This window comes from Chiloscyllium plagiosum, chromosome 8, assembly GCF_004010195.1.
Source record: "Chiloscyllium plagiosum isolate BGI_BamShark_2017 chromosome 8, ASM401019v2, whole genome shotgun sequence".
In the NCBI taxonomy this organism is placed as follows: Eukaryota; Metazoa; Chordata; class Chondrichthyes; order Orectolobiformes; family Hemiscylliidae; genus Chiloscyllium; species Chiloscyllium plagiosum.
Genome location: NC_057717.1, coordinates 87,897,822 through 87,914,612, shown reverse-complemented (window position 1 = coordinate 87,914,612; position 16,791 = coordinate 87,897,822). Strand labels below are relative to the sequence as shown.

General features: G+C 43.4%; 1 protein-coding gene across 1 annotated transcript in view; it reads left to right on the top strand.

Moving 5' to 3' along the window:
• The window catches only part of map2k7 (mitogen-activated protein kinase kinase 7), a 61,327-nt gene extending 45,787 nt beyond the window's left edge, over positions 1-15,540 (top strand). Inside the window, exons 9-11 of the mRNA XM_043694684.1 lie at positions 4,244-4,386; positions 9,742-9,787; positions 12,251-15,540. Of these exons, the coding sequence (XP_043550619.1) occupies positions 4,244-4,386; positions 9,742-9,787; positions 12,251-12,388 (327 nt within the window). The 3' untranslated portion in view covers positions 12,389-15,540. The remainder of the gene's footprint in view (positions 1-4,243; positions 4,387-9,741; positions 9,788-12,250) is intronic.
• Positions 15,541-16,791: the final 1,251 nt, after the last annotated feature.

Genomic DNA, 16,791 nt, shown 5'->3' with positions numbered 1-16,791 from the left:
CACAGTGATACACAGTCACTAATGCTCTCCCTAAACACACTGACACAGTGATACACAGTCACTAATGCTCTCCCTAAACACACTGACACAGTGATACACAGTCACTAATGCTCTCCCTAAACACACTGACACAGTGATACACAGTCACTAATGCTCTCCCTAAACACACTGACACAGTGATACACAGTCACTAATGCTCTCCCTAAACACACTGACACAGTGATACACAGTAACTCATGTTCTCCCTGAACGCACTGACACAGTGATACACAGTCACTAATGTTCACCCTAAACACACTGACACAATGATACACAGTCACTAATGTTCACCCTTAACACACTGACACACTGATACACAGTCACTAATGTTCTCCCTAAACACACCTACACAGTGATACACAGTCACTCATGTTCACCCTAAACACACTGACACAGTGATACACAGTCACTAATGTTCTCCCAAAACACACTGACACAGTAACACACAGTCACTAATGCTCTCCCGAAACACACTGACACAGTGACACACAGTCACTAATGCTGTCCGTAAACACGCTGACACAGTGATACACAGTCACTAATGTTCACCCTAAAAACACTGACACAGTGATGCACAGTCACTAATATTCTCCCTAAACACACTGACACAGTGATATACAGTCACTAATGTTCACCCTAAACACACTGACACAGTGATACACCGTCACTAATGTTCTCCCTAAACACACTGACACAGTGATACACAGTCACTAATGTTCACCCGAAACACACTGACACAGTGATGCACAGTGACTCATGTTCACCCTAAACACGCTGACACAGTGATACACAGTCACTAATGTTCACCGTAAACACACTGACACAGAGATACACAGTCACTAATGTTCTCCCTAAACACACTGACACAGTGATACACAGTCACTCATGTTCACACTAACCACACTGACACATTCACTAATGTTCACGCTGACCACAGTGACACAGACACTAATGTTCACACTGACCGCACTGACACAGTCACTAACGTTCCCACTAACCGCACTGACAGTCACTAATGTTCACGCTAACGACAGTGACACCGACTCTAATGTTCACGCTAACCACAGTGACACAGTCACTAATGTTCACGCTAACCGCACTGACACAGTCACTAATGATCACGCTAACCACACTGTCTCAGTCACTAATGTTCGCACTAACCACAGTGACACAAACACTAATGTTCACGCTGACCATACTGACACAGTCACTAATGTTCACACTAACCGCACTGACACAGTCACTCATGTTCACATTAACCACACTGACACAGTCACTCATGTTCACGCTAACCACACTGACACAGACACTAATGTTCTCACTGACCACACTCACACAGTCACTAATGTTCACACTGACCACACTGACACAGTCACTAATGTTCACACTAACCGCACTGACACAGTCACTAATGTTCGCACTAAGCACACTGACATGGTCACTAATGTTCACGCTGACCACGCTGACACGGTCACTAATGTCCCCACTAACCACACTGACACGGTCACTAATGTCCCCACGAACCGCACTGTCGCGGTCACTAATGTTCACGCTGACCACACTGACACGTTCACTAATGTCCCCACTAACCGCACTGACACAGTGATACACAGTCACTAATGTTCACCCTAAACACACTGACACAGTGATACACAGTCACTAATGTTCTCCCTGAACACACTGACACCGTGATACACAGTCACTAAAGTTCACCCTAAACACACTGACACAGTGATACACCGTCACTAATGTTCACCCTGAACACACTGACACAGTGATACACCGTCACTAATGTTCACCCTAAACACACTGACACAATGATACACAGTCACTAATGTTCTCCCTAAATACACTGACACAGTGATACACAGTTACCAATGTTCACCTTAAACACACTGACACAGTGATACACAGTCACTAATTTTCACCCTAAACACACTGACACAGTGATACACAGTCACTAATGTTCACCCTAAACATACTGACACAGTGACACTCAGTCACTAATGTTCACCCTAAACACACTGAAACAATGATACACAGTCACTAATGTTCTCCCTCAACACACTGACACAGTGATACCCAGTCACTAATGTTCACCATAAACACACTGACACAGTGATATACAGTCACTAATGTTAACCCTAAACACACTGACACAGTGATACACAGTCACTAATGTTCTCCCTAAACACACTGACACAGTGATACCCAGTCACTAATGTTCACCATAAACACACTGACACAGTGATACACAGTCACTAATGTTCTCCCTAAACACACTGACACAGTGATACACAGTCACTAATGTTCACCCTAAACACACTGACACAGTGATACACCGTCACTAATATTCTCCCTAAACACACTGGCACAGTGATACACAGTCACTAATGCTCTCCCTAAACGCACTGACACATTGATGCACAGTCACCAATGTTCACCCTAAACACACTGACACAGTGATACACAGTCACTAATGTTCACCCTAAACACACTGACTCAGTGACACTCAGTCACTAATGTTCACCCTAAACACACTGACACAATGATACACAGTCACTAATGTTCTCCCTAAACACACTGACACAGTGGTACACAGTCACTAATGTTCTCCCTAAACACACTGAAACAATGATACACAGTCACTAATGTTCTCCCTAAACACACCTACACAGTGATACACAGTCACTCATGTTCACCCTAAACACACTGACACAGTGATACACAGTCACTAATGTTCACCGTAAACACACTGACACAGTGATACACAGTCTCTAATGTTCTCCCTAAACCCACTGACACACTGATACACAGTCACTAATGTTCACCCTAAACACACTGACACAGTGATACACAGTCACTAATGTTTTCCTTAAACACACTGACACAGTGATACACAGTCACTAATGTTCACCCTAAACACACTGACACAGTGATACACAGTCACTAATGCTCTCCCTGAACACACTGACACAGTGATACACAATCACTAATGTTCTCCCTGAACACACTGACACAGTGATACACAGTCACTAATGTTCACCCTAAACACACTGACACAGTGATACACAGTCATTAATGTTCACCCTAAACACACTGGCACAGTGATACACAGTCACTAATGGTCTCCCTAAACACATTGACACAATGATAAACTGTCACTAATGTTCTCCCTAAACACACTGACACAGTGATACACTGTCACTAATGATCACCCTAAACACACTGACACAGTGATACACAGTCACTAATGTTCACCCTAAACACACTGACACAGTGATACACAGTCACTAATTTTCTCCCTAAACACGCTGACACAATGATACACAGTCGCTAACGTTCTCCCTGAACACACTGACACAATGATACACAGTCACTAATGTTCCCCCTAAGCACACTGACACAGTGATACACAGTCACTAATGTTCTCCCTAAACACACTGACACAGTCACTCATGTTCACACTAAACACACTGACACAGTCACTCATGTTCACACTAACCGCACTGACACAGTCACTAATGTTCACGCTAACCACACTGATACAGTCACTTATGTTCCCGCTAACCGCACTGACACAGTCACTCATGTTCACACTAACCACACTTACACAGTCACTAATGTTCCCGCTAACCGCACTGACACAGTCACTCATGTTCACATTAACCACACTGACACAGTCACTAATGTTCACGCTAACCACACTGACACAGTCACTAATGTTCTCACTGACCACACTCACACAGTCACTAATGTTCACACTGACCACACTGACACAGTCACTAATGTTCACACTAACCGCACTGACACAGTCACTAATGTTCGCACTAACCACACTGACACGGTCACTAATGTTCACGCTGACCACGCTGACACGGTCACTAATGTCCCCACTAACCACACTGACACGGTCACTAATGTCCCCACTAACCACACTGACACGTTCACTAATGTCCCCACTAACCGCACTGACACAGTCACTAACGTTCCCACTAACTGCCCTGACACGGTCACTATTTGGCACTTGTCTTCGCTGTCACTATTTGCTTAGATCAGCTTTGTACAGTTTAATTTGCATTTGAATTGTAATATTTTAAGTGTTGTAAGTCCTATTCCTGTGCTGCTGATTGAGCTGAGAGTTGAGACTTTGAATAAATTTCTGTGCCATTGGCCTGTAACCCAACACTCTGACTGTCGACAGGTTGAACTCGCCACGGGGCAGTTTCCATATAAAAACTGCAAAACGGACTTTGAGGTTTTAACAAAGGTGCTGCAGGAAGATCCTCCTCTGCTCCCTCAAAGTATGGGCTTCTCAATGGACTTTCAATCATTTGTAAAAGATTGGTGAGTAAAACATGGGGATAGTATCTGGTAGAAATATATCTCAAACAAATAATCGTTTGAATGATAATGTCTATTAAAAGAACTGAATGTTTCTATATATTTCCCTGATTCTAATGGAGTGAACCATGCCTATGTTTCAGTTAGCATAAGGAAAGGTCAAGTCACACAGTGTGAGAGGACCATAAGGTTGCTGCCTCTTTAGGAAGAGGAGTCTGTTGGCGTCTTCACGTAAAGGGCCACAACACCTCAGACGCTGGCTGAGGTGAAGAAAGCGTGTCTTTCCTGGTCATCTCAGCCAGTGCAGGGATTAAACCCACACTGTTAACAACATGCTGCATTGCAAACCTGCTGACCAGGCAACTGAGTTCACCAACCCCCAGAGCAGTGGGCCTTCGTACGTAAAAGAGGAAGCAAAGTCTCAAAGTATATAGAACATAGAACAATACAGCGCAGAACAGGCCCTTCGACCCTCGATGTTGCGCCGACTTGTGAACTATTCTCAGCTCGTCCCCCTACACTATCCCAAAATCATCCATATGCTTTTCTAAGGATTGTTTAAATCTCCCTAATGTGGCTGAGTTAACTACATTAGCAGGTAGGATGTTCCACGCCCTTACCACTCTCTGAGTAAAGAACCTGCCTCTGACATCTGTCTTAAATCTATCACCCCTCAATTTGTAGTTATGCCCCCTCGTACACGCTGACATCATCGTCCTAGGAAAAAGACTTTCACTGTCTACCCTATCTAATCCTCTGATCATCTTGTATGTCTCTATCAAATCCCCTCTTAGCCTTCTTCTTTCCAATGAGAACAGACCCAAGTCTCTCAGCTTTTCCTCATAAGACCTTCCCTCCAGACCAGGCAACATCCTGATAAATCTCCTCTGCACCTTTTCCAATGCTTCCGCATCCTTCCCAAAATATGGGGACCAGAACTGTACACAATATTCCAAGTGCGGCTGCACTAGTGTTTTGTATATTTGCAGCATGATATTGCGGCTCCGGAACTCAATCCCTCTACGAATGAAACCTAACACACCATATGTCGCCTTAACAGCACTATTAACTGGGTGGCAACTTTCAGGGATCTATGTACATGAACTCCAAGATCCCTCTGCACATCCACACGACCAAAAATCTTTCCATTGACGCAGTACTCTGCCTTCCTGTTATTCTTCCCAAAGTGCATCACCTCACATTTAGCTGCACTGAAGTAGTTTACAGCTAATTAATTACTTTGTAGTGTAGTCTCCTTTATAGTCATGGGAGTATATTTTGCATGCTGCAAATTCCCTCAGATCGCAATGTGGTACTTGGTCATCAGATGTTAACCTAGATCTGAAACTGAAAAGATGCGCACTTCCTCAAGCTGGAGTTGAACCAGTCATCAAAGATTTCGAGGGTGAGCTCTGGTGTACTGTGTTGTTTTTGTAGCCCAAACAATGTACCAGAGTAATCTGGGTGCTTTGTCAGTGGAAATTGGAAGCAGAGAGCCTATAACGATGGGCTGAGTTCATTTTCAAATAATCAGCTGCCATCTCTCCTTTTTTGGGAAGATGTGTCGTCAATGCAGAGGCTGGAACATTGACAGAGACCAGTGCAAGGCCTACAGTGGCTATTTCTTTGGAAGTACTAGTTTAGGAAAAGTTCTTTCTTTGAGAACCTCACGTCATACTTTGTCAATGACCTCAACTTCAAAACCCTCATTGTTTATTGCTCCCTCCTGACGTTCTCCTTGAGATAACTTCTATCCTTCCCTCACTCAGCCTCAGTACTCAATGAATCCTCATCCATCACAGTTTCTGTCTCCTTTCAATTTCATCTGCTCTCTGAATTTACAGCCGCCTTGTCCTACCAAAACCTCTTCCTCCCCCAAATCGCATCCTTCCATATTTCCCTCTGCACAAAGTCTTCTCCAAAGTCCCTTACTACTCTCTTTTTGAGCTTGCTTGCTCAGCCACTCCTTGAACTCTATCGTGTTTACTGCCTTGCAAAACCTTCGCCATCTCCCACCTCAGTGCCACTGTTGTGATCCCGTCTTCACATCCAACCCCGAAGGGCCACAGAGGTAAGTATATCATACTGCTGGAAACGTTTGTCATTGTCTTTCCTTCAAAGCTGAAGTATGATGAGGAAGGCACGGCAAAATAGCCGATATTGTCGAAACTAGTGCTGCGTGTTTGTTCCTGAGGTTCACTTGCTCGGATCTTTCTCACTGAAGATTTCACTCAAAGAGGTTTGTTTCACTAGAAGTGCACAAAGCCCTGTTACAGGATTTTTAAAAAAACTATTGTTGTAGAGTTCTCTCTTTGTTCCATGGACTGCGACAAATATCGTTAAAAATGAGAAACGCTGTCGATGTAGTGGCTCGGGTGGACAGTAAGCTGGAATGGATAGTAAGAGTAAGGATGTCTCAAAAAGGCCTGACAACTTATTCCTTAGTAATCTGATTGTGCGTTTTAATAAAAATGGTTTCCACATAGTCTGTAACAATAAAGATGTATTTATGATTACAGAAATTGTTTGTCACACTGACCTTCCTGGATATTCTAGCAGCGAGTATATTGGTTAATTGGCCCAGTAGCTGAACCCAGCAGTTCTGTCGACCTTTTATTCTGCCTTGAACATTGCCTAAGGACTGTTTCAAGATAGTGTTCTGGATTGTATTGGACTTAGTTATCATATGACATTGAAATTGTCATGTTTGAGTGAGGGATCTAATTGGTTTAAAACCCCATTTTGGGGCGGCACGGTGGCTCAGTGGTTAGCACTGCTGCCTCACAGCACCAGGGACCCAGGTTCGATACTGTCTGTGTGGAGTTTGTACATTCTCCCTGCGTCTGTGTGGGTTTCCTCCGGGTGCTCTGGTTTCCTCCCACAATCCAAAGGTGTGCAGGTTAGTGTGAATTGGCCATGGGAAATTGCCCGTAGTGTTAGGTACATTAGTCAGAGGGAGGTGGGTCTGCGTGGGATACTCTTTGGAGGGTCGGTGTGGACTTGTGGGTCTGAAGGGCCTGTTTCCACACTGTAGGGAACCTAATCTAATCTAATCTCAAATTCTGATTTGCTGGAGGTTCACTGAATGTGTATGAGAAAAGTAGATCTCATTTACCATGGTTACTTACTAAAGCTTGTAAGTGCTAGAGAAGCTTTGGCAGATTTCTAGATACGTTCACCATGTGTCTTTGCAATGAAGAGCCCTCTTCGTTTGTTTTAGTGGCTTGGTTTCCCATCTACATTGAAAGTCCCCTTGATTGTACAATATGTCAGAATAACACAACAGGAAACTGGGACACTGGCAGTTAGTGCAAGGCTAATATATCCAACAGAGGACTCAGTGAGTAGTTGCATTACCACATAATGCTATTAAGTCTAAATGTTCCACTAAGTGAAATACAAAATTGCTATTAAAAGAAACATGCTGTCAATTCTTCATTGTGAGGGCAGAATTGCAAAAATACCAAGATGTTTGAAAGGCACTCCCTTTCCTCAATGTGCTGGTTAGGAAGTCCATTAGTGGGTTCTCTGCTACAGGCTGCGGTAAACCCACCTTGACTAGTCTTGGACCTGTATGAATGTCAAATGCAGCCTGAGGCATGTAATCAGTGTGCAAGCTTGGAAGCTGTCCGTGTGGGATAGTGGCTGATCCAATCAGATCATTTTTATTAGATCAGTTATACAGGTGGTTTGTGGAGAGTTCCAGCAGAGTTCCACAGGCCTCAGTCCTGGGTCCATTGTTATTTGTCATTTATATAAATGATTTGGATGAGAATATAGCAGGTACCAAAATTGAAGGCACAGTGGGCAGTGAAGAAGGCTATCTAAGATTACCGAGGGATCATGATCAATTAGGTCAGTGGGCGGAGGAGTGGCAGATGGAGGTTCATTTGGATAAGTGAGAAGTGTGGTATTTTGGTAAACCAAACAAGGGCAAGACTTACACAATTAATGATAGGGCCCTGGGTAGTGTTATAGAGCAGAGAGACCGAGGGGTTCAGGTACATCATTCTATGAAATTCGACAAGTTAGTTAAGCTGATTAGAGTTCTTGCCTTCATTGCTCACACCTTTGAGTATAGCAGGTGGGATAGCCTGGTCATCCTGTTATAGGAAGGACATTATTAAACTGGACAGGATTCAGAAAAGATTTACCATGATGGGGCTGGGAATGAAGAGTTTGAGTTACAATTATCGGCTAGGACTTTTCATTGCAGCATAGAAGATTGAGGAGTGACCTTATAGAGGTTTATAAAATCACGAGGGATGCAGATAAGGTGAATAGCAAAGATATTTTCCCTTAGGTTGGGGAGTTCAAAACTAGGGGGCATATTTTTAAGGTGAGAGGAGAAAGATTTGAAAAGCACATATGAGAGGCAACTTGTGTTTTACACAGACAGTGGCTCATGTGTGGAATGAGCTGCCTGATGAAGTGGTGGATGCTGGTCCAGTTACAGCACTGAATCGTAGAGACCCTTTAGCCCAAACTAGTCCATGCCGACCACAATGATATGTCAATCAGTTTATGAACAAGAATGGTTCAGAGGGATATGTGCCAGGCACCGGGCTTGGTTTGGGAACATCATCTGTGTGGACTGGTTGCACTGAAGGGTCTGTTTCCATTCTGTATGGCTGTTTGCAAATTCACGAACGAGCCTAAGGCCACACATACAGCTGTGAAAAGCTCTCAGACTACCCGGGAAAGGTAACAGCCACTTCTCACTGCTGCTGTGCAGGAATAAGGTGGGAGGTATTCTCCACTAGCACGGTGCTGCTGTCAAACCCAAAAACAAGGGCCAATATAACAATGGGTATGTCGACGGTGTGTACCAGTAACTGGTGGACTGTATCCAACAGCACATCTCTTTGTCTGTCTTTGAGGATGCACTGCTGTCCCAACATTCAACAAAGCAAAACTCCTCTTCCTGGTTCGTCTCCTTCAGCCCGAACTCACTTTCGCAAACTAAAGAGCAGAATACTGCAAATATTGTGATCTAAAGCTAACACAGTAAAGACTGCAAATACTCCACAGGTCAGGCACTAAGGGCACAGCCACAAAATGAGTTCACCTTTTTTTAGGTCAGTGACCTCAGACCTGTTTGACATAATTGCACATTTTTCCACTCTGACATATTGCTGCCAAGATATCCTGAGGTCACCAGCACCTGGGCATCTGTTCCCTTTGACCAAGCCCACCAGGAGTACGTTCAGCAGGAGAGCATTTCCATTCCAACAGACCAAGACTCACCCCAATCTTTGCAGGATTTGGATTTGCCCGGGCATAAGGGCTCAGCAGCATGAATTGTGTGTTTAATTTTAAATTATCTTCTGACATACCTCTCTTTTCTTCTCCTATTAGCCTTACAAAGGATCACAGGAAGAGACCAAAATACAATAAGTTGCTTGTAAGTACTCTGTGTTATAGTTGAATAAGGACTGCTGGTGTTTAATTAAAGCTGCCCAAGTGTCCCTTTCCCACCACTTGTTTGTGATGGGAAATATTCTGGATTGAATTGAGATTGATCCAGCTCCAAACACTCAGTGTACAAGGTTAAGGGGAAATGGTGAGCAGTAAGTGCCCTTTGATTAGTTCTGCATTTTAACAGCCACAATTTGCCCAATTTGCTTGTTTCCACTCTAACAAGGGAAGGAATACCATTTGTTCCGATTCTGGATACTATGGTCATCGAAGTGGGTCACATTTCTGCGATCTCAGTGTAACTAACTTAGGTGTAAGGGTGGGTTTTAAAAAATACAAAGACATGGATGTTTAATGAGGAAGAAGGTGAAAGACCACGTTTCCTGCATTCAACAAAACATTGGTAGTGAGCGATTAGATTAACCAAGGGGAGATATTTAAAAAGGAGGAGGAGGAGGAGAGGATACAAACAGAATATGTTCCAAGAAGGTGGGGGTAAAAGTGGTGCTGTCAGCTAGAAACCTCTGGCTGAATGATTTGGGCATATTCGAAATTTTTAAAAATGCATTCTCAGAGCTATTAATTTAGAAAGTTAGAACAGATGTATGGAAAAGAGGAAAACTGAAGTTGAAAGACGATGCGAATACAAGAGAAAAACAGTTAAAACATAAAAGACAGTATTTTTGTAGGCATTCTGACTGGGAGAGGATATTCAGTGTTGTTGGGTCACTATGAGAGTCCATATGTAAGAAGGGCAGGTTTATTAAGTAATGAACTTGCTGAATTTTCAAGGTAGATTTTGAGGTTGTATAACCCCCAGTGATGAGAGTAAAATGGATAGTGGAAATTATTATTTTCAGGCTGGAGAATGGGTCCGGCTGGGGAGCTGCTTTGTGAGCTGGAACAGACACAATGGGTCAAATGGCCTCCTTCTGTACTGTAATTTCTATGATATAGTAAAAGAAATGTTATTTAGAGAACTCACTGAAATTTAAGGACCTGATTGATCATCAGTGACCCCAGAGAAGCTCTGGGAACTTCTAAAACCTTAGTTTGGAATTGTTCGTTGTTCTATAATTGGGGAATTTTGCAAGAGGGATGGAGAGCAGGAAATGGAGTTTTTGTCTTTGCGTTCTCAAGCGTATGGTACATGAAGCCATTCCGTTTGTTGAGTGTGTGCCAGCTCTCTGTAGAGTAATTCATGAAGTCGCATTCCTTCATTCTCGTCCCGTAAGCCTGTAAAATTGTTTCCTTCACATGCCCATCCAACTTCCTCTGAAATCATTAATCATCTTGCTTCCCCCATCTTTGTGGCAGCAAACTCCAAGTCATTACCTGAGGCATGGATTTGGGCCCAAACTCCTTCCAGGTTGCACTTTGAAAATCCAGCCCAAATATCTGTCTACCTCAGCCACAAATGTACTGGTGTAAGAGTATCCACATCCCTCAGGGAATGAGAATTCCAGTGGTATCAACGCTGCCAGTGAAGAAATGTTCCCTCATTTCTGCCCAAAACTATTAACCATTGAGACCGTGTGTCCTGTATTTCAAGTTCCTCTAGCCAGGAATAACACAAAAACCTCTTAACATTACTCTTGTCAAGCCCCTTCAGAATCACGGATGTTAGGATGAGATTGCCTCTCAGTGTTCTAACCTCCAAAGGGTGTAGTCTCAATTTACTAAGCCCCTCACTCAGAGGCAGCTCTCTCAACCCAGGAGTTTTGCTATCAATGCACGTATATCTCACTCTGATTATAGAGTCCAAACCTACACACCTTACTCCAAGTGTGGTCTCAACAAAATCCTTACATACGTTGGAAGATTTTCTTATGCTTGTGCCTGAATTCCCCAACCTGCCATATGTTTCCTATTGCTCAATGTGCCTGTATATTAGCTTATTGTTGTCCTTGGATGAGTATGCTCACACCTCTCTGAACATCAGTGTTTAAAAGTTTCTCATTTTCCTCTTCTTCCGACCAAAGTGAATCGTCTCAACGTTTCATGCGTTAAGCTTCAATTGCCATCTGTTAACACTCTTAACCTGTCCTTATCTTTTTTACAATCTCTTGGTGTCCTCCTCACAACTTGCATTCCTACCTTGCTTAGTATCGCTAAACACGTTTCAGGTGGTGATTGAGAAAGAAAATGAGCTGTAAACAGGAGAATATTAGAAGCAAATCTTTCGAGATGTCACTGAGATGAGATCTGAGCTTAAGGCAAACTGTGTTCTTGATTTCAGTGGTTCATGTTGCACGGATGCAAGATCTTGGTTGAACCACAAATGTGGTTTCATTCCCTCGGGCGAATAGAAGTGCAATGGGAGTTTTCCAGGGCTGTTATCCATGCTGGGCACTTGCATGAGTGAAGAAGTGTATGCTTTTGTGTATTCTCAGACTCCCTTTGCTACTTGCCTGGGTGACTTGAACAACCTCTTCTTGTATTGCTGCAGGAACACAATTTCATTAAACGTTACGAGACATTAGAAGTGGACGTGGCTTCGTGGTTTAAAGAAGTCATGGCAAAGACTGAATCTCCACGAACAAGCAGCATCCTCAGCCAGCAACACCTCCCCATCTTCTCCAGGTAGCCAGCAGAGCAACAAATGGACATGCAGGGGACAGGAGGGGGGAGTGGAACCGGCAAGTCACCGCCAACAGCCATGCCATCAAGACAAAGCTCCTGAGACCAATGAATTGTACTTAGCCTATCCATGGTCTTTCTGTCTAGTGTTGTGATCTTTTCAATTGACTCAGGAGAGTGTGGGTTGTTGTGCTTTGAAGAGCAAGGAAAGGTGGTACGTGCCACATCTTGGACTGAGGTTTAATCTCATTGCTACTGTGAAAAGCTGACGTGCTGCCCTTCCCCTTTAACCTCTCCTCACAGGATACATGGTCATTGCACGCTGCAGAGGAATTGCAACTTTATATAGTGTTTAAATATTACCGGGTTATGCACTGTGATCAAGGAAAGCAAAGGATTTTACCTAATTTATTAAATATGAAAGTTGAAAGTGGAGCTGATGTGAACTCTCGATGTATTAGTGTGCAGGCACCTGTGTTATTATGATAGTTTAGTGTGTTTCAAACGCATGAGAAACTGCTGCTTTATTTTATTTCAAACAATGACTTTTCAGCCTTTTTGGAAAGGGTTCATAACTGAGAGGCTCTTCTCAGTGAAAGTCTGGCAGAATATACCAAACCATTTTGCTTGGGTATTTTTTTCTTCTTGTTAGTTGTTTTGATGCAGTGTGTGATTGTGCACGCCCAGTGCCAACACTGGGGTTCGCTGACTGGGTTATAAATGTCAGACTATCAAACATTTCGGAAACAGCGTCCACGGGCAAATGAAGAGATTGGGTAAACTGTCAGCGCTGCTGCAGCCTCACATCGCCAATGTGCTGGCAATTTATATATTTTTTCCAAGCTCTGCATAGTTGATGCTGTGCGTACGGGTGCCAGTGTAATTTGGGTATTGTGCCAGTGTCTCCCAGTTGCCACTGGTTTGCCTCATGTTGCTGAAAGCAACCCAATGTCAAGCTCAGTGGGGGATTTGTTTTCTTTTAAAATCTGGGAGCAAATGGGGGAATGATTGTGAATCCTGATAAACCTCTGATTTCTCTGAACTTGTTTCTAACATACTCACTGCCAGGATGCACTACAGCTGATTATTTGTTTCCTTTTGGTTCCTAACTATTGCAGCTGTGGAGAATTTTAGTTAGGCCACATTTGGAATATTGTGTACAGTTCTGGTCGCCACACTACCAGAAGGATGTGAAGGCTTTGGAGAGGGTATAGAAACAGCATGTTGCCTGGTTTGGAGAGATTCGACAAACTTGGTTTGTTTTCACTTGAACATCAAAGGATGAGGGCCAACCTGATAGAAAACTATAGAATGGGGAGTCAGAATCTTTATCCCCAGGGAAGAAATGTCAATGACAGCGAGGCGTTGTTTGAAGTTAAAAGGGGTAAGTTTAAAGGAGATGTGAAAGGCTGTTTTTTTTTAACACACCGAGGATGGTAAGTGCATGGAACGCACTGTCAGAGGAAGTGGTGGAGGCAAATGCAATAGCAACATTTAAGAGGCATCTTGACAGATACATGAATAAGCAAGGATTAGAGGATACACACCACATAGAGGCATTAGGTTTTTAGTTTAGAAAGGCCTGTGTTGGTGCAGCCTGGTGGGCCGAAGAGCCTGTACCTTCCTCCTTTGTTTCCAGTGCTAGCTGAGGTGATGGTTTGCTGTTTGAAAAGTTGCAGCTGTCACTGAAAAGCTCTGCAGAGCTGTCAGACCAGGGCCCGGCTGCTGCCTTCTCACTGCTGCCTGGTTTGGTGAGAAATTCCCTGCAGGTTAACCGACTGTCACCTGGTTTGGTGAGAAACTCCCTGCAGGTTAACCGGCTGTCACCCGGTTTGGTGAGAAATTCCCTGCAGGTTAACCGACTGTCACCTGGTTTGGTGAGAAACTCCCTGCAGGTTAACCGGCTGTCACCTGGTTTCCGATTTCATTCAGTCAGTTTTGAAACAAGCTGAAACAGAAGGTGTAGGGCAAGTGAGGGTTTGTACCTATCACACGTAGTTGTTCCTTTGAGCACTGCTGCTGCAGGGACAATTAAGTACTGGATACTAAATAACTGATTTCACCCAGCATTGTTATTGCGTTTTGCAAATTTGATGTTCTGGGCATTAAATTGCCTGTTCCTTGATCGGTTCTGGCACATTGAAACCACATCATACTGAAGTACTTCCCGTAAACGAGTTTCAGTTGGTTGCAATATCAAACCAGTCAAATCATTTATCTGAATCTTTAACATTGAAATTATCCAAATTGCAAGTTGTGACTTTGAAGATTTGTGTAAAATGATGTCTGTTGGATTTTTAAAATTATTTTGCTCTGAGTGTATCCTTTCCCAAAGTGGCCTTGACACATCAGGATGAACTAGTGGAGGTGGTCAGAGAGTGTGAGAGGTGCGGATTTCCTGGTGGGGAAGTATTCGCAGTGACAGTGCAATGCTATAGAATGTCTTGATTAATTACATTGACTCATCATTATCAGTTCTGAATCAGTTTCTCATGTGCACTGGCTCATAATTTTTATTTATGTACATATATTTGAGGAGAAAGGAATTAGAGGTTATAGCATTGGAACAATGCCTACTTAACCCTGGTGCCTTGTAACTGGAACATGTAATTCCTCTTTCAACGCTCACCCACCCTCCCTCCTTCCTCCACCACCATCCCTTCACCCCACCTAGATTTGGGGAAGCTGACAAATCCAAGTTTAACTTCACCTTGACTGTAATTTGGAAGGAGCAAGAGTCTGTGCATCCCATTGATAAATGGGGTTAGAGTTTGACTGGGTTGAGGATTTGCTTAGGCCTTGGAAAGAGGGCTGAGGGAAAGCAGTAAGTAACAGGGGACAGGAAGTGAATTTAAAGAATGTTTAAACGTGAAGAGTGGTGGCTGTGACTGTGATAATGGTATCTTTTGGAAGCCAATATTCTCTGGGCTACGCAAACTACATGTCTATTTACCCTTTCTAGATTACTTGTATGGGTTATGTTGCAAGGTAAGCTGAAGAAATACTCTAGAAATACTTCTACCAATTCAGATTTATTCCTGGGAGCAAATAAGAGCAAAGAATAAGTTGCAGCAAGTTTAAGGGGTCGCACGGTGGCTCAGTGGTTAGCACTGCTGCCTCACAGCGCCAGGGACCCAGGTTCAATCCCAGCTCGGGCGACTGTCCTGTGGAGTTTGCACTTTCTCCCAGTGTCCACGTGGGTTTGCTCCAGGTGCTCTGGTTTCCTCCCACAGTCCAAAGGTGTACAGGTTAGGATGGATTTGCCATGCTAAATTGCCCATAGTGTTCAGAGATGTACTGCCTAGCTGGATTAGCCATGTTAAATGTAGGGTTACAGGGATAGCATAGGGGATGTGGGACTGGGTGGTCTGCTCTCTGGAGGGTTGGTATGGTCTCAATGGGCTAAATAGCCTGCTTCTGCCGCACATTAGGGATTCTATGATACCTGTTTTTTTTTCTGTTGTAATTTTTTTTGTCCTTAGTGTCATATAAAAAGTGCTTCTTCAGTCCACTTTCAGCTACAATATATGGAATTTACCAACAGCAAAGTTCATGTAGTAAAAGCAAATTACTGTGGAGGCTGGAATCTGAAACCAAAAGAGAGAATGCTGGAAAATCTCAGCAGGTCTGGCAGCATCTGTAAGGAGAGAAAAGAACTGACGTTTCGAGTCTAACTGACCCTTTGTCAAAGCTTTGGGTCTGACAAAGGGTCAGTTAGACTCGAAACGTCAGCTCTTTTCTCTCCTTACAGATGCTGCCAGACCTGCTGAGATTTTCCAGCATTTTCTCTTGAAGTTCATTTAGTGGTTTCAGATATACAGCAAGTTTATTGGTGTGGAAACTGGAGATCAGATGTCAAGAGTTGAGACTGACTGTGGTCAGAATGCCTTGAGCAATTGGCTAGGCAGAGGGAAGTTGGAGAGGGGTGTTTTTCTGACTGGAGGTATGTGTCCAGTGGTGTTCCACAAGGAATAATGCTGGGATCTCTGTATTTTGTAACATATATGAAATTGTAGGGGGTCTTGATCAGTAAGTTTACTGATGAAACAAAAATTGGTGGTGTGGATAGTGAAGAAGCTGATCAGGGAATACAGGAGGATATGGTTCAGTTAGAATGTTGGGTGGAGAAATGGCAGATTGAGTATAATGTGAGCTGATGTATTATGGGAGGTCAAATGCAAGAGGAAAGTATACAGTGAATGGCAGGACACTTAGGAGAATTGATGGATATGAAAATTTCAAAATATGCAAATAACTTTGAAACAAAAGCAGAAATCATGTGATATGACCATGCTCAGAGGGAAACACATTGTCTGTGCAGCTCCCATTGCTGAATACAGGAAGTTCAGGTGGCACCTGGTAGCAGCTTACATCATAGCCTCGATAATCCGTCTGATGTGCTGTATCCAC